Here is a 21,979-nt window from a genome sequence, read left to right as displayed (position 1 = left end):
ACGTTCTAGGGCCTCAGTGAAAGCGATAAGCAAAAGGTTGATGTTGGCCATGTCCCTCTCGAAAAACGAGGTTACTTCGGATAGTTCCAGGTGGGTGGATGGGTAAAGGGAGTTCAAGTTGTTCTTCGTATCATGTTTTGGGATAGACGGTAAAGTCTCGTGTGAATGGGTTTTTAAAAGCGTCAGCACTGGGGTTAGTAGCCTTTTTTGGGAGGTGTGGTGACAGTCACCCTTTCTCCCTTGGTGTTGCAGAGAATGGTAAGGCTGCATAGACGCCCCGGAGCTTAATAATTCTAGGAATTTTAGGAGAAACATAGTCAACTAAGCTCTTGGAGGTCGTTCTGCTTTCTCAAACATGTTAAAAGAGCGTAGGACGAAGGCCGATGAGAAATTTCCAGCGGCTGTCTGTCAGGGTGTCATTAACTTCGCTGCAAATGTAGGAACCTTTTTAAGGGCATGGTGTAGGTTGGGACTGGGACAGGGGTGGTGGTCAGGGGACAGATGGATGAAAGCAGACACACGGATGCACATCAGTTACATAAATTATATGACACAACTGTAGGAACCTTTTTAAGGGCATGGTGTAGGTTGGGATTGGGACAGGGGTGGTGGTCAGGGGACAGATGGATGGATGAAAGCACACGGATGCACATCAGTTACATAAATTATATGACAAAAGCCTCTGGCGGGTTCAACAGATAAATAAATTTCTTAAGGCGGACCCGAACAGTTATCGTCGCACTATCCTGAGCAGCCACTGCATTGTGTGCCCATGGTTAAGTTCTTGCTCATCCCCATCTAACGGAGCACTCAGACTCCGTGCTGATAGTTTTTGAGGTCTATACGAGAGTGCCGCAACAGGAAACCAGAAGTATGCTCACAGGAAACATGCTGAATAGTAGATCTTCATAGGCGTTGTTCCCAACCAAACGGGTTGAGTAAAGTTAGGACCGAGTGATCTGGGGAAAGTGTTCATGGTTTATTCCACAGATGCAAGAGAAAACAGAATTTATGGGCGTGAAAATGAAAATACCTCACCAAAATCTTCAAAAAAGGTCCGCGATAGGCAACCAATGAAACCGACTTCAAACGTAACGCAATACCTTGAAAGGTAAACTGCAAGTGGCTGAGTTTGTTGTGATTAATTACGGAGTAATAAAGCTCAGTCTTTACCCTTCTTATCGGTTACGCGACAAAAGGGCAAGCCTACGGAACCAAATCTACTGGCTTTTGGTTTCAAACTAACGTATGGACCGGATGAGCCAGTGTGTATTTTACGACTTCAGATTTGTAGGTCGGGGAAACGGCGGATTTTCAAACTCAGGGATGTGACTTTTTGGCCTCTTAGTTATGACCTGTATCTACCGCAAGTTGAAGTGTGCATTTTCAGGGGAGCCATGCTTCGTTTGTTGTTTAAAAAATCTGAAAGAGTCAACCACGACTCGACTTTCTTATTCTGTCATTCTCATCGTCGTTGTTGTTTTGTCAACCGCCTCTCATGAGGGAGGTTTGATGGGAATGCTGCACTCCAAAGTAACCGTATTCGGTCAATTTTCACTTAGATATTTTCAGTACAAAAGTGAATTGAGCTCATTGTGTAGCCTTCTTCATGCCGGTGAGAACTGTACTCGGTTCTCGGGCTACATTGGCATTTATCGTCTTTGTCTTCCATTGTTCCTCTTCCACACTGTGATGGCTTTGTTAACTGTGGGAGTATCCTCGAGTCAAACTCTCCGTGGTAGGATCCATAACGGGTAACTTCCAGCTCATTCCCATGCGTATAATCTCATGCAATCGATTTGCAGATTTTGGGCCTGGAAGGTTCTCATGCTTTTGGGTCTCTACATCTGTGCCTATTTATTTCCTACATTGGAGGAGCTCGTTTTCGGTAAATTCTCTTTTGGAACTTTGATCTTTTTAAGTTTGGATGATACTTGGAATTATCGGAGGGTTGATTTTCATCTATGTGCAGCACATCACACTGATTGATTTCGCATACGAACTTAACGGTATTTGGTAAGTATCTTATTGTAAACTATCACCGCTTCCTCTAAAACATCGCCCTTGGCACAATCGAATCGCAGCACTCAGTTATCAGGTCAACTAGATAGTTTGATCACTGAACTAGGCTTCTTGTTGCCCAAAGACACTTCAAACGTAACGCAATACCTTGAAAGGTAAACTGCAAGTGGCTGAGTTTGTTGTGATTAATTACGGAGTAATAAAGCTCAGTCTTTACCCTTCTTATCGGTTACGCGACAAAAGGGCAAGCCTACGGAACCAAATCTACTGGCTTTTGGTTTCAAACTAACGTATGGACCGGATGAGCCAGTGTGTATTTTACGACTTCAGATTTGTAGGTCGGGGAAACGGCGGATTTTCAAACTCAGGGATGTGACTTTTTGGCCTCTTAGTTATGACCTGTATCTACCGCAAGTTGAAGTGTGCATTTTCAGGGGAGCCATGCTTCGTTTGTTGTTTAAAAAATCTGAAAGAGTCAACCACGACTCGACTTTCTTATTCTGTCATTCTCATCGTCGTTGTTGTTTTGTCAACCGCCTCTCATGAGGGAGGTTTGATGGGAATGCTGCACTCCAAAGTAACCGTATTCGGTCAATTTTCACTTAGATATTTTCAGTACAAAAGTGAATTGAGCTCATTGTGTAGCCTTCTTCATGCCGGTGAGAACTGTACTCGGTTCTCGGGCTACATTGGCATTTATCGTCTTTGTCTTCCATTGTTCCTCTTCCACACTGTGATGGCTTTGTTAACTGTGGGAGTATCCTCGAGTCAAACTCTCCGTGGTAGGATCCATAACGGGTAACTTCCAGCTCATTCCCATGCGTATAATCTCATGCAATCGATTTGCAGATTTTGGGCCTGGAAGGTTCTCATGCTTTTGGGTCTCTACATCTGTGCCTATTTATTTCCTACATTGGAGGAGCTCGTTTTCGGTAAATTCTCTTTTGGAACTTTGATCTTTTTAAGTTTGGATGATACTTGGAATTATCGGAGGGTTGATTTTCATCTATGTGCAGCACATCACACTGATTGATTTCGCATACGAACTTAACGGTATTTGGTAAGTATCTTATTGTAAACTATCACCGCTTCCTCTAAAACATCGCCCTTGGCACAATCGAATCGCAGCACTCAGTTATCAGGTCAACTAGATAGTTTGATCACTGAACTAGGCTTCTTGTTGCCCAAAGACTCTTGGGATGTTCGTTCATGCAGCTTCCGAATTGAAAGTCAACCAGCTACCTAAATACAACGCACATAAAGCTCCAAACACTCACAGTAGAGTCTCTTGTAACCAGTACTTAAAAATGTCAAAGGTGCTATATGAGGGGTTTCGGACGTTGAGTGTAAGGAAAGAAGGTGTCTCTCGTCGGTTCTATTTTGGCGTTTGTGCGTAAGTTCCTGTTCACGATGGTTGATGGTATTCTTGGGTGTTGGCAGAATACAAAACTTGACAGATGATTTAGCGGCTGAACGGAGAAGTTCCTGCCGATTCGTGGGCTTCTGTAATAGCTGATAACTCGTTAGTTTAGTAGTCAGTTCTGTACGCCTTGCTCCTAGATATTCACTGTATTTGTCTGGATTCTGCCCCGAGGGAATCTGTAAACCATGTTATCGATGTTGATCAACTTTGCTATCAACTGAGAACTTATTTAATATGGTTCATCAGGCTCTCCAAACGAGTTGCAGTAGCTTAGGTGGCGTGCGACTTTATCGCGCCGAACATCCCCATCATAGTAGTACACACCGGTACTTAGCCGCCATTTAGCTTCGATGGAAGTAGACCCTATTATTTGGTGGAAGAAATGAAAAAAAAATGAAAAAAGCCCATTTTCTAAAGAGAATGCCCAACATTAACGTGGCTAGGCCTGCAAAAAGCGTCAACACAGAGATACAAGCATTACGTTTTAACAAGACGACTCCAATAGAATTGACCTACCATCCTTACGGTGCGTCAGACATAGTCCTCAAGGTCCTGACGAATAAGATTTTCGGGTCATCTGCATGGTTCATCAGGCTCTCCAAACGAGTTGCAGTAGCTTAGGTGGCGTGCGACTTTATCGCGCCGAACATCCCCATCATAGTAGTACACACCGGTACTTAGCCGCCATTTAGCTTCGATGGAAGTAGACCCTACTATTTGGTGGAAGAGGTGAAAAAAATGAAAAAAAGCCCATTTTTCTAGAGAGAATGCCCAACATTAACGTGGTTAGGCCTGCAAAAAGCGTCAACACATAGAGATACAACCTTTACGTTTTAACAAGACGACTCCAATAGAATTGACCTACCATCCTTACGGTGCGTCAGACATAGTCCTCAAGGTCCTGACGAATAAGATTTTCGGGTCATCTGCGCGGGAGGCTGCTTGTGTTAGGCTTGGTACTCGGTCGCTTCCTAATAGCAAGTGGTCGTTCACTCACTCTAAATTCTATCAGTGACGCCCCATAGTAAACTGGCACTTTGGAGCATTTACTGAAGACTTCGTTCGAGAAGAGCACTCACCTGAGGAAGGTCCAAGATCATTCAGTGGTGTCTGAAACAAGACAATCGTGAGCATTACCCCAGTGCTCAAGATACATGCGATACAAAGCCAGAGGTGTTGCCGCGGGAGCGATGAAATCCCGAACAACCTCGTCAAATACTGAATCATAGACCACATTGCATATTACTTGGCACTGTGTAAAGAGAAGCTTTCCCGTACGTGCTCTCCGCTTCATTGGGGTGCTTGAACTCTCCCATCTTGTTTACCGGCATGGAGATAGCAGATCCGAGTGTCTTTTGGTAGACCCAGCCAGGTAAGAATCGATTATTTGATGTTGCTATCGCCCCTTCCGAGCGTTTTTCGGTGGACTTGGCCGAACACGAGCGAGTATGTCAGCCTCTGCACCGGCATCTGCTTCAATGGGCGCGTGTAACCTCATCAAGCAGTTTGGGCAGCTTCTGTCGGTGGTTGCACACTCTTTTCTCCTTGAAAGTAAAGGAGATGACCAAGGATGCCACCATGTATGTCGGACCGGGAGGATTAATAGCTTCCTCAGTGCATCGAAAATAATTGACAGATCGTTATCGTCCGATGTTTTCTATCCCCGCGAACCACCATTGCATTCGGCTTTTGGGATTTGATCGTCATCCCAGCTCTCCTCAACTCGACTGCAGCAGCTTCAAGCTTCCCTTTAAGTCTAGTCGGACTTTCTGCACACATGACCCAGTCGTCAGCGAACACAAAACCTTCCTCTAAAGTGTTGTGGAACTGGTATCTTCGTTTTGGTGTTGACAATCCAAGAACCTCATCCATCGTCATGATGAACAATATTGGGAAGAGTGGATCTCCGTGCCTCATACCCCTGTGGCAGTGAACCTCGGAATTGGGGAAAACTGGCACACTGTGCGATGTATCGAACTAGAGGTGACAGTGCCCCAAACGCCTCGGCACATCTGATAATTGTGTCGTGCAAAACCTAATTAAACGCTTTCGAGATATCAACAAACTCCAAACTGAGACTAGAAGGAGCTGCTGAAGAGTGCGAAGCAGCGCGTATAACCGCGATAAAGCTTTCAAACGACTGTCTCGATGTAAAAATGCGAACTGAGGCTAGGGTAGTTGAAGCCTACGCTCCAGCAATCCGAAAACACTTTATAAATGCATCGAACAAAAATGGATGACACGGAGATCAGTATCAGTTGATCCGGTGAAGTCAGACTTGGGATCTTCGGGACTAGAGCAATACGGGACGACACAAACGCGGTTGACGACTCCCATGTTGTACCAGTAAGTTGAAAGACCCAGTGGGGTGTTGGCATTGAACTGGCAAGCCATCCTGGGCGTGAGCAAACCATTCAGACCTAGGGACAAATCTCCATTAAACGGATCGTACGGTCGGCTTCCTCACCTGTCATTGGTTCGATCTAATTCCAGTCACATGGTAGCACTGCGCGACTTGGCTGGTTGTTCACGTGTTTTGCGGCAGAGAGAATCTTTCCCAATACTGCCCAGCGCCCATAGAGAAGCCGTGGTCACTATTATGTAGATCCTTCCACAACCTATCGAACACAGACGACGCTAAGTTTTTCTGTCTTTAGTGCATATGGCGCAAGAGATACATTGATTCCGGACCCGAATCCGGGCAAACGGGTGACTTTGTGCGATCTAACACGCTAGTTTAATTAGGGTTAGCGTCACTCGACAACGAACACTGTCATCTCTTGATATCCCTGTAAACAATAAGATGAAGCTCAGAAACTGACAAACGTGCTTTCTGTGGAGATGCATCTGAGCCCCGCTTTTGCAGCCATTCTGGGTTGGTGATCGCTGCAAAACGGATGCGCAACGTAGTAAATCTCAGAAGACCAAACAGAAAATTATAAGATAGTGTGCGCAAATAAAAAACAGCAGTCATTGTGTCTCGAAGAGTTTTCGACGACCTTGTGCGTATTTTCCCTCCTGAAAGTATTAATTGTGCTTACAAGAGCTGTTGTCAACGCTCGGAGACTACATTGCTTGAATTTTGTTGTGGCTTTGGAACGAGAATTGCATGAGCGATGGCCGATTTAGGTTCCCTCGCTCGCAGAGTAGAGAACTTTTGCAATATTCACCGAACTTTGAGTGCGTTCGTTATTCATATCGTCAAATTTTTCGTAAGCGATCCAGTCCTCTTTACACAAGCTGGCACATAGTCGCACCTTAAGGGATGCCAGAAAACTCTGCTGCAGCTTCATACTGTTATTCTAAAGTGAAGCAGTCGCTACGCGAAAAAAGGAGAATTTCGACGGAGCTATAGAATTTAACCTCTGAGACCTAGCCGCCACATGTGCTTTACTTGCTACTTAGTACAGTTTGGCAGGACGTCAGCCGATCAGAACTACAGACTTTTGAGAAACTCTGAGATCGAAACGTTCCAACTACTCTGAGTTTGAAGTGAACACTACTGAGGTTGGACTACGTTTGAGTATGGCATGAACCACCACGATGTATTTCTCTTATATGTGTCATTTTCCCCCACATCTACCAGTCCATTGAATTCCCCTGTTGAGAAAGGTTTTTCATTCATGCGCTATAGCATTTTAACATCTCTTCTATGTGTCCTACTTTTCAGGCACGCCAAATCCAGAAAGTGCATGTGGTACACCTTCCGTGAGTGCCTATTCGTCCCTCGTAGCCTGTTATTTTTTATTATCCATGCAGAAATACTAATCGTTTCTCTGTAGAATATTTTGGGTGGTTTTGATCTCAAGCGCATGCTCGACCCTTGGTCGATTCATATGCTGGATCGGTGGTGCGTGCTTCTACTTTTTGTATTCTCATATATCTGGCTGTTTGGAGGCATACGGAGAACTCAACAAAACCTCCTGCCTGGCAATTGGGCTCACTTGTATTCCGTTTGATTGGCATGAGCGAGTGGTGGGATGGGCAACGGAGGGTCTTTAAGGGCTCTGCGTTTGAATCCTAGTCTTGTAGGACTGAAGCATCGTCTCCATCTTTGAAGCAAGTGCAGTTAGATGAACTCGCCGAGACCAGGCATTCACTCCATATATAATCTATTGATATCTGGTCACTCTGACCAGATTGAACACACCCTATTGGTACAGTACGATGTCCGAACAAACTGAGTTGCTTTGAACGTGGAACGTCCGAAATTGCTAGTGATATGTGGAGTGAGTATATTAATTGTTGCTCAGGTGGCTGTTGATCTGTCCGCCGAGCTTGGCACCCAACTGCACACTGATGATGTCTCCTCGAATGGTGATAAAACCTTTGCGAGTCAATTGTCAAGCTCGGCGGATAGGCCAACCGCCACCTGATCAACATTCAAACTCAGCTGTTGTTAGAAGCGTACGGTGGGACCTACCCACTTACTGAATCCTATGTCAAACCCGGTTGCCCAACACAAACTAAAGTACTCATCATGTCAATCATTGAGAAAAACGATACTGGTCGTCGCGTAGCTCTAACGTACCTTCCTACTTATACCACCGAGGCCAGTCTTTCAAGTCCCTAAGTCAGTTATATTTCATGTGAACCATGCATAACACGCTGAATTGGCAGACACAGTGGACCTGCATAATCTGATTCCAAAGTCCCTCGTCCGTTGTTACAAGGCTTTTAACGTAAACTTCTCATTGCCTCAACAGCGATTTATAGTGGCCAAAGTCACTATCATGAATCATTCACATTGAACTAGGACACGGTGGGTGAGAAGACAAACGTCATGCGTAGAGCATCATACTTTCTCACACTTTTCTAGAAGTCTGTTCCGAATTATCTTGGGAAGGACTGGCTGTTCGAACTCCTTTGTTGTGGACCATAATTTTCTTTGTGCCTTCTTAATACCGTGAACCCGAGTCTGGATTGCCGCTTGCTAGCCCAATGCACTAAGCCAAACCAGAAGGCCAATGAACGCGCGAATCAGCTGGTCTATTGAGCACTGACCCGTACGTGGGTGTCGTGTGCGCCTGAAAACGGGCTGTTTATAAAACTCACATGGAAAGTTCTAGGCGGGCTAAAAAGTGATAGCAAAAATAGAACTCGTCTGTCAAGGACAAGCGAAGCACAACCAACTAAATGTCTCAACGAAAACGGTTATTCCATTGGTAATTGTGTTGTCCAGTTACGTCCGGAGCTGGTTCTACTAATATTTTTGTCTCCACGATGTCCACTTCAACCACCGCCCTTTTACTCGCTTGGTTGTTAGCTTTTGTTGTCAGGCCGCTTTTTTGTTCCATGCCGTATCGGTTAGTTCGCTTGCCAGAGTATGACGTCACGCGGTAGAGTGCAGCTAAGTGGTACAAAGATAAGGAACGACACAGTAACCTGGACTGGACTAACTGATGTAGACATATGATGGACCTGCTCTGATGTGCCCTGAATAGCCGAACTTAAGACCACACGTTGTCTGTTCTGACCAAATCGTGACAGGCCCTCAGATACACATTAGATATTACGCACAATTAGATGTGTCCTTACCAGCATGTAACGCTCCCTCGTGTGCGCATCGGCTGTTGAATGGTTCTTGTTAATTACTGCGCCCGATGCTTTTTCCACGTCACTTACTGATCTCACATTAGAAACTATATTTTCCCCTGAGGACTGTTAGGCGAATTTCTATTGTCACATGATAATTACTGCAATTATATCGAAGCGATATGACAGGACAATGAAGTTAGGAGTTTGCGCGCACTCGGAAGCGAAGAAAAAATGTGTTAACGCATGTAAAATTTGTTAGTCTTATACTGCACACATTATTGTAATCACAAAAAGACAACTTTTGATTCTGTGTGGGAAATGTACTAGAATTTGGATCAACTTTGGCCTCTTTGTCTGTTAACCTGTCGTAGGAAATGTCTTTACCTTCTCTCAATCTTTTATGACTTTCAGAGAAGTAAATTCAGTATTATAAGTGAACCAATCATATTTAAAAGTACTACACGATCTGGCGAGTAATCATCCATTGCTGCACTCGTTAGGGGTACGAAGGGACTAATGCACTTTCAAGTGAACAAATCGAAGATTACACCCGGATCATAGGTTTAACCGGAGTAAACACACACACACACACGAAGGTACAGGTAGCGCGACGATGAAATCACTTTTCGTATCCCCCCTCCCTCAATATTGCTTAATCCCAACACCAAAAATACAGTAACGCACCAAGTCAACTACCACGTTGAAAGCCAAATGGGTCCCATTTGGTTTTCACTCGCCAAACTGCGCAGGCTTTTGCTCTTTGACTCACGATGGTTTGATCTGTAACCGATACCAAATTGCCAAGTTTTTTCTCATTCCCCCACACGGATCATTCCGGTATTCCCTGTCAGTAGCGCACATTTTCTCTATGATTGTCGCTTCACTGCAGTTTTGCTCGGATAGTCATCCATTTAGTGGATGGGGCTTGAAAATCACTCCGCATAATGGGTGGTACGTTATCCTTGTTTGTGAACGTTTGGAGATTCGCATACCTGTCATTCACACACTAAGTGCAGTTGTACTTTTGTTCAGCCTACCACCGGATGGTGCATCTTTCAACGCCCTGATTACTGCGCCTGATCTTCATGAGTCTGACCAGAATCACACGAACGACAGGATAGAGACTAAGATATTCTAGCTCTCAAGACTCACCATTCTCAGCTGAACCAGACATCTCACCGTAGTTACCAATGAGCCCTTCTCAGCTCGGCTAGGTTGATTGGGTAACGACCGTGTCATCGATTGCTGTTGATCATTACGGATGCTTTGTGGATGGACAACCGGAGATCCGGTGAAGCGCCGTTCTGAATGTCTCTGCGAGCTCCTCTGGCTTACTCTAGTCCGGTCGGTCAGTGTAATGTAAGACAACCACCGAGTGCTCCTCTGGTGGCCTTGAATTTGTGCAGTATTTTGAATTGACCTGACGACTCGATGATCGGTGACCTCGACCTGGAAAACGCACATCACGTTTGAGTTCTTTGTTGGACTTCTTCGGACATCCGCTTTTTGCTTTTTCAAGTTATCTTGACTACCAGGTCAAAGCAGATTTCATCTATACTTTCAAATTAGCTCCTTGTTTCTTCTGACCGGTGTTTTTCATAGTCAGTCGATTGTTTTCTCACGCAAATGGACGCACTACTACAGGTCAAACGGCACTACTTATGCACGCTGTTCAACAGGCTGTGAACTGTTCGGATAAACACACACTTACAAAGGTGGTGGTCACAATTGGGTCGATTGTAGGTGCTGCAGTGGAGTCGTTGTTTCGGTGTTAGACAGTGAATTCACCCTCACATTGTCTTCTGTCTACTTATTTCTTTACGAACGAGTCCGCCACTCCGGACAGACGATATGAATTTGTAGGCAAGATAGTTGATGTGCCGGACACTTTTCCACTCAGGAGACACTGGTAATTCTTGGCGTCCATTAAATCAGATGTTAAGTTTGCTTAGCGATTTTGGACTGAACTTCTAACCGGAAAGCTCCACTCCGGACCTTCTTTCTGCTTCTCTTTAGGCCTAGGTAACCTGACAACCTTGAGTGAGACTACTCACAAGGTTGCTGAAACCTCTTCGACAGTCCAAGACTGGTGTTGCCCTACTTGGAGCTCATCAGGCTCATCGCAATCCTCAAGTTCTCACCAATCCTATGCTCTACTTGAACATTACTGCACACAACTCGACGAATACACTCATTTAGATAGCAGTTTGTTTTCTACGGGATACTCAACTGAATTCCAGCTAAGTCTCTCGTTCATGATAGCCCTCACTTGACTGCTACACAACGAAGGGGTATCATGACCACAGACGTAATACATTACTCAAGGTTGCTGAAAATTCTTCGACAGTCCACGACCTGTTTTGCCCTTCCTCGAGCTCATTAGGTAGGCGCAGTTTCCGAGTTCCATGACCACTTATGCTCGTAACATTAGAAGTTTGAGAGTTTTTCATAAGATGGTGATGTGGCATTGGTCGTATCGGTGGAACTTCTTTCGCCCAGTACACTTGAAACCACAGGTGTTCAACAGTTTCCATTACGATTGTACAGCGCGAGCGCTATAGATGCATCCCCATCTCGGTTGTAATGGATAACCGCACCTCCATAGGTGGCATCCACGAAAACTCCCATCCAGTTGCGCCGAATGCACCGAACACTTTATCTGATTTTCGTTTGTTTTCGTATCCGCTCTTTTGATGCCCTTTCATTGTGTTTCTCATATACTGACTAGTAAATATGTCTAGGTTAGGGAGGGAAAATCTCCAATGCTTGGTTGTTCGTGGGTTGTACAAACAAATACCAAAAACCAAATTAGTTTGTAAATGAGTGTAGATTCGATAATTTCGTGCAATTTGATTTCAAGTAGAACATAAGGTTGATGGAAACTCGGGGACTGCGCCTACCTGATGAGCCCCAAGAAGGGCGAAACCGGTCGTGGGCTGTCGACGGATTTCCAGCAACCTTATGAGTAGTACATTATAGAATATACATGTATCGCGATATTTCAAATATCGTAGCGACTGAAACATGAGGCGGTCTGGTGCAGCACATTCAGTTGCCTGGAATCATCACAAACAGGAGATTGAGCTGGGTTCCAGGTGAGTTTCTCGAAAAATCAAATTAGTTTGCAAATGAATGTATTCTCCAAATACCAAAACGTTTTGTCCACATTGATCTATTGGTCGTGCCCTCTCGACGGGTGTTCTCACGTTCCCTAGTATCGTGCTGGAACTTGCTTTCTAGGCCCGTGCTCATGTAAGTGGCACATAACCTTAAGGAAAACCGTGTTCACATATCGGCATGTCATCTTAGTAAGATTAGTTCACTGTGTCAAACATTTTTGATAGGGTGAATGCAAATTTCAATTGTCTCTACCTTTTTCCATCGGACTAAGTCATCTTATAAGTAATGTGTCTCACATGGTACGCTTTTCAATAGATCTCATCTTTTATCGTCCACATGAGCCGAAGTGAACTCAAGTGGGATTGAATGAATCTCTTGCATGGTAACACTGCCCCTGATCGATACACATTGACACTGACTATTCTTTGCCAATTCCCCCCCCATTCGGTTTCACAGTAATCTATCTTTGCACAATAGTCCTCTACCTCGCTACTGTGGCCGCCTACACTCTGTTTATCATATCCTACGGACTTCCAAAACAGTGCTCCCTAAATCTAACCATGACGGGGATCAACGGTGGTCTGACTGGGCTGTTTGCCATCTGTTCTATTTTCTCCAACACATGTAAGTCTGTTTTTTTCACTTTGCATGTGGTTATCTACAACGTGAGGTTTGGTACAGTTTCACCCTCCAGTCTAACTGGTCCTTAGTGTAGAAAAACTTTCCCACCGGCCCTAATGCGCAAAAACTCTCTTCTTAAGCCCACAGAACAGATGGTCAGGTATTCAGGATGGAGTTCGCACAGGTGTGTAAACGTTTTGTCCACATTGATCTATTGGTCGTGCCCTCTCGACGGGTGTTCTCACGTTCCCTAGTATCGTGCTGGAACTTGCTTTCTAGGCCCGTGCTCATGTAAGTGGCACATAACCTTAAGGAAAACCGTGTTCACATATCGGCATGTCATCTTAGTAAGATTAGTTCACTGTGTCAAACATTTTTGATAGGGTGAATGCAAATTTCAATTGTCTCTACCTTTTTCCATCGGACTAAGTCATCTTATAAGTAATGTGTCTCACATGGTACGCTTTTCAATAGATCTCATCTTTTATCGTCCACATGAGCCGAAGTGAACTCAAGTGGGATTGAATGAATCTCTTGCATGGTAACACTGCCCCTGATCGATACACATTGACACTGACTATTCTTTGCCAATTCCCCCCCCATTCGGTTTCACAGTAATCTATCTTTGCACAATAGTCCTCTACCTCGCTACTGTGGCCGCCTACACTCTGTTTATCATATCCTACGGACTTCCAAAACAGTGCTCCCTAAATCTAACCATGACGGGGATCAACGGTGGTCTGACTGGGCTGTTTGCCATCTGTTCTATTTTCTCCAACACATGTAAGTCTGTTTTTTTCACTTTGCATGTGGTTATCTACAACGTGAGGTTTGGTACAGTTTCACCCTCCAGTCTAACTGGTCCTTAGTGTAGAAAAACTTTCCCACCGGCCCTAATGCGCAAAAACTCTCTTCTTAAGCCCACAGAACAGATGGTCAGGTATTCAGGATGGAGTTCGCACAGGTGTGTACAGTTGCCAGACAGAAATAATCCACAGTATGTTTGGGACAGGATCGGTTATCTTATGTTTGACATCGATGATTGTGAAGCATGATTCCCTTGGATTTTCCCACAGAGGTGTCATCCAGCGGATTGAAAAATACAGCGCGGTCGGCGTCCTTTTCTAGCTGTCAAAACTTCAAGCATCTTGGTGGTCATCGTCAAAAGCTAGGCACAATTGTTTGACTGTTTATGGTCTGATTGATTGGTCGGGCGAATTACTGTATTCGCGTACGCCATTTGTTTAAATGAGGTTGGTGGCCGCGCGAAGTTGAGCTTAACAGTATGAACTTTGATCCCGGGCACCAGGTGATCACATGCTGGTAAAACTGTGCGATGATCTGTAGGGTTTAGCGGAATACACTCATTTGCAAACTAATTTGATTTTTCGAGAAACTCACCTGGAACCCAGCTGAATCTGTGATGTTTCCAGGCAACTGAATGTGCTGCACCAGGCCGCCTCATGTTTCAGTCGCTACACCATTTGAGGTAACGCGATACATGTATATTCGTGATGCACTACTCATAAGGTTGCTGAAAATCCGTCGACAGCCCACGACCAGTTTCGCCCTTCTTGGGGCTCATCACGTAGGCGCAGTCCCCGAGTTTCCGTCAACCTTGTGTTCTACTTGAAACCGAATTGCACGAAATTGGCGAACAAACTCTTATTTGCAAACTAATCTGTAGAGTTTGCCATCTCGTCAACGTTTATCTTCAGCCACTTTCACACAGTTTGGTTACTACCTCAGTAATGTTTAGCTTCAACCGCTCGCATAATTTGTTTAACACATGTACCCCCGCTATTTCACTTCTGTTTTAATTATGTCACAAACATTCGTCCCACGACCAACCGATATTTAACGACAAGAAACAGGCCAGACTTCAACACTCAGTGAAGACACTCGTTTGATACAACGCTTCTAGCAAACCTCAGCATCGTCCACTACAACTTGTCAAGCGAAGAACTCAATAAGTCTGTTTCTTTTTTGTGTACAATTCGATTGTAATACTATACATAACTTGTTTGTCATTGGTGCTCTTGGTTTTAATCAAAGTAGTGTCAGAAAGTGAATAACACTAATAAAAACAAGTTATGTATAGTATCTACCAGATACATTGTGTTACAATCGAACTATACACAAAAAAGAAAGGAACTTATCGAGTTCTTCGCTTGATAAGTTGTAGTCGAAGATGCTGAGGTTTGCTGGAAACATTTGTATTGAACGAGTGTCTTGATTGAGGGTGTTGAAGTCTGGCCTGTTTCTTGTCGTTGAATCCAGACTTTCCGCCTCACAGTGAGTCGTGCGTCGCTTTGAATTGCCTCAGGTCAAATCGCTGTGTGTAGTGACGAGCGTCGGCTTCCTGCTGTCGTTGTTCCGTATTGTATATAGATTTACCTTGTTTGTGAGGATGCGCTTGCATTGTTTGTCAGGTAATCTCGGTTAGTCGTGGGACGAATGTTCGTGACATAATCAAAACGGGAGTGAAATAGTATGTGTGCATGTGTTGAACAGGTTATGCGAGCGGTTGAAGCTAAACATTGCTGAGGTAGTAACCAAACTCTGTGAAAGTGGTTGAAGGTTGACAAGCTAGTAAACCCTACAGATCTGAATCAGAGGAAAATGTGATCGAACATACGAGACTTCCCCACTACCAACAATCAGTCAGTAACCTGATCAGAAAGGGAAAACCTCAGGACTCGGGTGAGACTTTCATGTGAAAATCCATTATTTAGCAAGCCAGTGATCACCCGATGCGAAATGCATGAATGAATGTCGAGCGGCCTTGTGCCTTGTCTAAGTGTGAGTTAACCACATCGTTGTTCGCCCATTCGCCTGTCACAAAAAGACTGGAGCTTACCGTGGTGTGACGGTTTGTGCACTTCAGCGATCCCTTGAGCTATACTGGGGAGTATCCCCGTGACACTCACAAAGTCTCTCATACCAAGCTGGTCAATGGTTAGAGGTCTGACAAACACAGTCTCCTGGTCCTCCAGGTTGGCTGTTGGAACATGTGGCGACCTGTTCCGTGGCATTTCCGGCCGAACACCACTGCCTTGCGGTTAGGCTTTTTAAGGACCCTAATCGTCCTTCTACCTAGGTGTGGGCGCCCTGGCAGTATGCCAGCCCTCGTCCAACCATGACATTCACAACTAACAATACTCTCATGCCACATCGCCCATTCGTGATCAAAGGGTACAACGTCGCTCGACAGAACCGTCCTAGTGATTCGGAAGGCATACATACAGGAATACATACAGGAATAAAACAACCGTCCAACGTAGCTGGGCTTTCCAGCATAGACTGGCTTCGCTTACAGAATCGCATATCAACGGAACCTTCGAAATCTCCCAAGCAGTTAACATGTAGTGGACTAGATTTCCTGAACAAACAACTCCCATCGTGTCATCGGGATTCTCTCCGTTTTGAAGCGTCCAGAAAGACGCTCACGTTGGATGTGGCGCTTTGTGACCTAGACATGCAATGCCCACAAGATTGGCCATCACATGGAAAGGACTTTTAAATCTCTCTTGGTGGTGACCTTTCTCCAAGAACGTGCATACAATCCGCGCCAGTGTTGAAGAAAATTGTGGAATGTAGCGGACATCATTTTCAGCTATTTTTAACCAAGCATCAGTTCCCTAGGTTTTCGTTGTTTTTTAAAGTAGTCTTCTTGGATATTATGCGTTACTTCGACTGATGGTCTCCAAGGTATTCTCATCTACGCTTCGAGCAGTCAATCAAATTAGAGTTGTGAGATACTCTTGTAAGACCATACAGGTAGCAAAAAAGGAGCTATCTAGTCAACTGCACGTTGACCATGCTTTCTCGGAACACTCGTGAGCCACTTACTGAGCTCGGTTAGCAGACCAACTGCCACTCAATGAACAACCAATTGACATAGCCGAGCTCACAGTATTTCGGGTACATTGTCAGCTTTATATTCACCACTTGAATTACCCTTCAACAGGTTGATAACATTCAATGCAGAGAACAGACCAGTCCTTAAAAGGCTTCATCATCATCACCATCGACAGCATGACATCAATGTTCAACACCGATGCTTCACTGCCGTAGTTAAAAGGTTTCTTTTTCCCCTCTGCCCTTCCCCTCCTTACAGTACAGAAAAAACAGCTCTGGTTACCTGGAGCGGTTACCTCTGCTTTTGTCGCCTTCCTCACGTGGAGTGCGCTGAACAGCCAACCTGCAAGTAAGGCTACCATGCTTGATTTCCCGACATTCTGTTTCTTGCTTACCGTAAACTGACTTTTGAAGTACGTTTTTCACTGTCCGGAACACGCATTTAATTTTTTTGCGCGTGAAAATCTCCTTCGTGATCGACTTTTTCGAAAACCTTGTAGAATAGTTCTGCGTTCGGAAGAATTTGCTCCGAAGTTGATTTCCTCACATACGGAATAAAGACTGTTCTCGGTGGACTTTAGGCTTTAGTCCGCACCTTCAAGAATGGACAATCTTTGTGATAAGAACTTTCTTCCGCATCGCGATTGCTCTATAGGAAACAGCCCCTCTGAATCGTACAGGAGCCACTCTCAATGCTCCCCCGGAAAGGAAATGCCAGTACCACCTTACAATGCTGACCTCCAATCAATTGTCATTTTATTTTGGAATTGTGTTCAGGTGATTCTTGTTTATTTTGATGAACAGATTGATCGGAATATTAGTTTTGACAGATAGCTCCACAAATGAGTTGCATCTTGGTCTGGAAAATTCTCTGGTTTGAGTCATGTTTTTGACTTTACCTTAAAAACTGCGGTATGATCAGAGTGCTAAGTCCCATTTTTTTTTTGTATTTTACTGAAACTCGAACCTAGAAACGTGGTTTGAAAATCCGTCTCAACAGGTTGGCAAGATTGCTCCTTTACGAATATATGATTGTATAGCGTCCCGAAGCAGGTTCCTGAAAGCCGTATTATTATCACCATTATTTTGCTAACCAGAACAGTCAAAGCAGCCGTATTCGTGGTGTTGAATAGAATCGATTACCTTGGGAAAACGTTTCTACTTCTGAGGACTTTGTAAGACAAAACTCGGCGGTTGTAGTAGTGACTATGTGTATTGAAGTAGATTCCAACACATTCGGAAGAGTATGACTAACTGGTACCGTAATTCCGAGACTGTATGCATAAGTGGGATGTATGACCACGTTCGATCCTCGGAATGAGGAATTTACTCCCCGCCACTTCCCATCACACCTTGACACTGTGTGATGAGCGCGAAAACGTACTACTACGGATGAAACTTCCGTGCCGCCACTTGAAGGGACTCGTGATTTCGTCAGTTGGATAGATGGCTTCACTTCGCAAAGTACAGGAGTGTTCTTGCTTTTTGTCAGCTCTATTCCTAATTGTCCCCCTTGGTAATGTATCGAAATATTGGTAGCTCGGGTGAGTTTATTGGTTGTTGATCAGGTTCGCCGAGCTTTGTAATTTACTCGTAAACGTTTCGCCACCATACGAGGAGACATCATCAGTGTGCAGTTGCCGAGCTCGGCAAACAGATCAACAGCCACCTGATCAACAACCAATAAACGTGTCCCTAGTTGAATCCGTCAACTAGTTCCGTCAGTACGTTCGAAACAACCACATCGAAATAGGTCTACCAGTGTACGTGCTTCGTTGAAGTATGCTAGAAATTTAACCGTGACAGGACCTTTACTTTTCATACTATTACTGTAGTCCTGGCTGATGGAATTGATTGATTCGTGGTCACTACGTGTCAGGTCCCCTGGGTAACAACAGTGATGTTTTGAGCAACTAGCGTACCCACACTGTTGTCTTGTTCAGAGATTTCCCCTGGACATTTTGCCCCAAAATCCATGTAGATCACCCAGCCGCTCTTTTAATGAATATGTGAAAACACTGTTTCTAACGCCTCTCTGCTGTGGCTTTGAGATTATAAACATACGTATCTTCGGAGATCTGCTCTTCTATTGTCTTCTACAGGACATCAGGATTTGTGCACCTTCGCTACTTCTTGATGATCTAGCAGACTAAGCACTCCGTTTTCCTGTCTACCTATTCCCACTGTCGACTTAGGGCAACAAGTGACCTCATTGAGTATCCGGGCTTCTGGAGGGGGCTCACGGTTTGGCTATTTCATAACCTGAGAACTCCTCCATCTCAAATCGGGGTTAACTCAAACGCAGTGATGCTCAAAAGCTAAAAAATTACATTCTGAACTGCCGTAAAGTAGAAAAAAGTGCAGTGTGTCCAAATAGTCACATGCTCAATACGTTTGAAAAGAATCCCGGAAGCGAGCGATCCCGTTGTCACATCGGTATTAGTCGATGGGCCGAATACTGTAGGCANATAGAGGCATTCCACCAGTCCACAAGCCTTCAGTTTTCAGTTAATTAGTCCTGTTTTCATGTATAATCTTAGCTTGTGAAAATGAGTAATTTATTACTATCGGCTCCAAAACTGAGTGTGTAGCTTGCCGGAAACTGTATTAGAAAGGCGTGCCGGTCAGAATGCTTCCATCACTCATTAACACATTACGAGTTGATTTGTGTGTATCTTGGGGTGGAATGTTATCAACGAGATGTGGCGTGGCTTCCTAGTCTCGTCGCATCCACAGTCTTTATTTTTGTACGTCAGTTGCTCAACATGCTGCTGACGTAAAGTCTGGGAACCATTTGTGATAGAGTTGTTCACCTGCTGACGAAAACTCATTCGTTTCCATGCGCCGGTATTGGATTATAAAAAGCATGAGCGCTTCTACAGTTTTGTTCTGGGTGCATAGGCAGTGGGATCGAGTTACCACGGGTTCAATCACAGACTACGTGCTGGCCGATATGTTCGTGAGATCATTAGTACCTTTGATGTTTACATCCAGTTTAGGAATTCCGAGAAGTTGTGTTCACGTGAACGGATTTCTCAGGACTTCCAAACTAGGGAGGGAGCGCCACATTCTTCACGGATTAAAAACTCAAGAGAGGCGGATGGGTCTACCCAAGGGGGTGGCAGGGGGACAGCTTCGTCGCTTTGACCCCAAACCGTAGTCTCACCTACTACTTGACAAACAGAGCGCGATTAGTGTGCACACCAGAGACGTTGGAGAACGATCTGCTAATCATCCGTAGAGTCAGGATGGATTAGTTTTTTCATCACATAAGCTCAATCCCAGTCAGGAAACGAGTTTACTTGTCACGTAAGACGGCTAATCTAGGCCATCTAACTAGGCTTCCGATTATCGATAACTTAGCTAAGACTAGCATTGGTTCGAAGTCACAATACGAACTGAACGTAGTGGAACTGCAAAAGAGAATGATTGGTAACAAACTGATACCCACAGTGTCCTCTATCACTGTAAGTCTCTTTTTCCGTATCGATTTTTCTCAGATATTTGGACTTTGCGGTTCTTGTTTCATCCGGTTGAATTGTGGGTGACCGGTGGTGCCATTCATCTCTTAAGGAGATGACGAGATCGCTATTGTAAACCGTTCAGGTGGGGGGGGACTTCCCCGGAAAGGATTTTCTGTCCAGCGGCCGTTTCTCGAACGTTACTCTGATATGTACTGGGACTTTAATTTACTTCTTTCTTTGTGATGCCCTTTTATTCAGTCCCTCAGAATAGCTACATAGTCCTTTTTAACAGGGGATGCTTCTTTTGGTCACTGAGCGATTTCGGAGGATTTCATTCTCTCATCTACATTTGAATGGATACAGGAATATGGTAACACCGTACAAGAAAACTGCTGTACAATTCTCTATTTGGAAGCCTGACTACACGCCTTCTAAACGATATAACGAATCGTTCTATACGGATGATGGAATTTTGCCTCCCATTCAAGATTTATCGAATTTCTTCCTTTTCCACACTTCCTTAAATCTCTCCAAGCTCGAAACTTCCGTCTAGACCGTTGCTATTCCTTCGCCTCACCCTCTCATGCCTGACTATATACAAGTTTCACACCTAGCATCTCCTTCGTTTGGTTCATGCAGGCCGCTTTTCTTGGGGGAGCTGCTCCGGGAAATGGGAAACTCTGAAATTCGCGCCAATGTTTTGCCACAATTCAAATAGTCAATAAGGGCGAGCCTCAGGGATCTTGTCACCCCGATGGGTGTATCTGTTGAAGATTTATAGTAGCTGCAAGATAACCACGACTCATTTGGGACGTCTGAGCTTCGCCAGTTATCCTCCATTAACATAACCACGATTTGGGACGTCTGAGCTTCGCCAGTTATCCTCCATTAACCTTTTAGTTCAGTAAACACCAAATTCCACGAACATAGGCTTGCTTCCATAGTTCATCTGTCGAATGCAGGCATCAAAGTGGAAGCGAATTTCACATTTTGGACAAAGTTGCATGACGATGAGCCGAACTGATGAGGGTGCCTCGTTTTTCCAATCACGGATGATTTAGCCAGACGAGTAATTTGACTCTGATGTATCTTGTCTGTTCGGTATTACACTCTGCACATGTGCATGCAGGCTGACCTAGACTTTATGAAAACAAATCTGGTCTTGTGTGCCATTAGGGTCAGGTGCAGGTAAGTTTCATTCCTCGAAACTATGCATCATTCGTCGGAATTTTATGCCAGCAGATCCAGGACCATCAAGGTCGTTGAATCCTACAGACTGTAACAAATTCTGTAGTTATCATCCAAAACAGTGTCGAATCGTTTTCACCGATTGTATCCTTGTCCCATAATTTTTTGCACATTTTATTCTTGTGAGTGTTTGTCATTCTTCAGTCCTAACCTCCGACGTTCCCTGGCAAAAACGGCTCGGTTTCAGTGTGGACAAACAGCAGAATCTCACCGTTCATCCATTACTGGTTGTCGCTGATCATTTGAATCGGCTACTTTCGGATCAGGTTAGCACAGAATCACCGAGTGCAGCGAAATCGATCACTTCACCAGTGTCTACAATTATGCTCAATCAATGCTTGCCAGGCGGAATCGGGTCCGTGGCGAGTCATGTGGGCAAAGATATCTTTACTTTTCTCGGACTGGTGCTTGTTATTGGATGGTCACTCTATTCCAGGTAAGTCAGCCTGATGGATGGTTATGGGTCTGTTTGTCACAAAGAGATGTGAACTTTTTTCATAAAGGAAACTACTCACTGGGTTGCTGAAAACTCTTCGACAGCCCACGACCGGTTTCGCCCTTCTCAGGGCTCATCAGATAGGCGCAACCCCCGAGTTTTCGTCAACCTTATGATCTACTTGAACCCAAATTGGACTGTTTTTGAGAAATACACTCATTTGCAAATCAGTTTGGTTTTTCTGGG

At 44.6% G+C, this 21,979-nt stretch overlaps 1 protein-coding gene across 1 annotated transcript in view; it reads left to right on the top strand.

Moving 5' to 3' along the window:
• Positions 1-2,416: 2,416 nt before the first annotated feature.
• T265_14417 (hypothetical protein) overlaps positions 2,417-21,979 on the top strand; it is a gene marked incomplete at both ends in the record, with an annotated part of 21,133 nt that continues 1,570 nt past the window's right edge. Inside the window, 7 exons of the mRNA XM_009173518.1 lie at positions 2,417-2,820; positions 2,872-2,954; positions 2,989-3,082; positions 7,116-7,153; positions 13,340-13,507; positions 16,845-16,934; positions 21,442-21,733. Of these exons, the coding sequence (XP_009171782.1) occupies positions 2,417-2,820; positions 2,872-2,954; positions 2,989-3,082; positions 7,116-7,153; positions 13,340-13,507; positions 16,845-16,934; positions 21,442-21,733 (1,169 nt within the window). The remainder of the gene's footprint in view (positions 2,821-2,871; positions 2,955-2,988; positions 3,083-7,115; positions 7,154-13,339; positions 13,508-16,844; positions 16,935-21,441; positions 21,734-21,979) is intronic.

The sequence above is a fragment of the Opisthorchis viverrini genome, assembly GCF_000715545.1.
Source record: "Opisthorchis viverrini unplaced genomic scaffold opera_v5_190, whole genome shotgun sequence".
In the NCBI taxonomy this organism is placed as follows: domain Eukaryota; kingdom Metazoa; phylum Platyhelminthes; class Trematoda; order Opisthorchiida; family Opisthorchiidae; genus Opisthorchis; species Opisthorchis viverrini.
The sequence above is the reverse complement of the archived record's forward strand: the minus strand, read 5'-3'. Positions and strand labels throughout refer to the sequence as shown.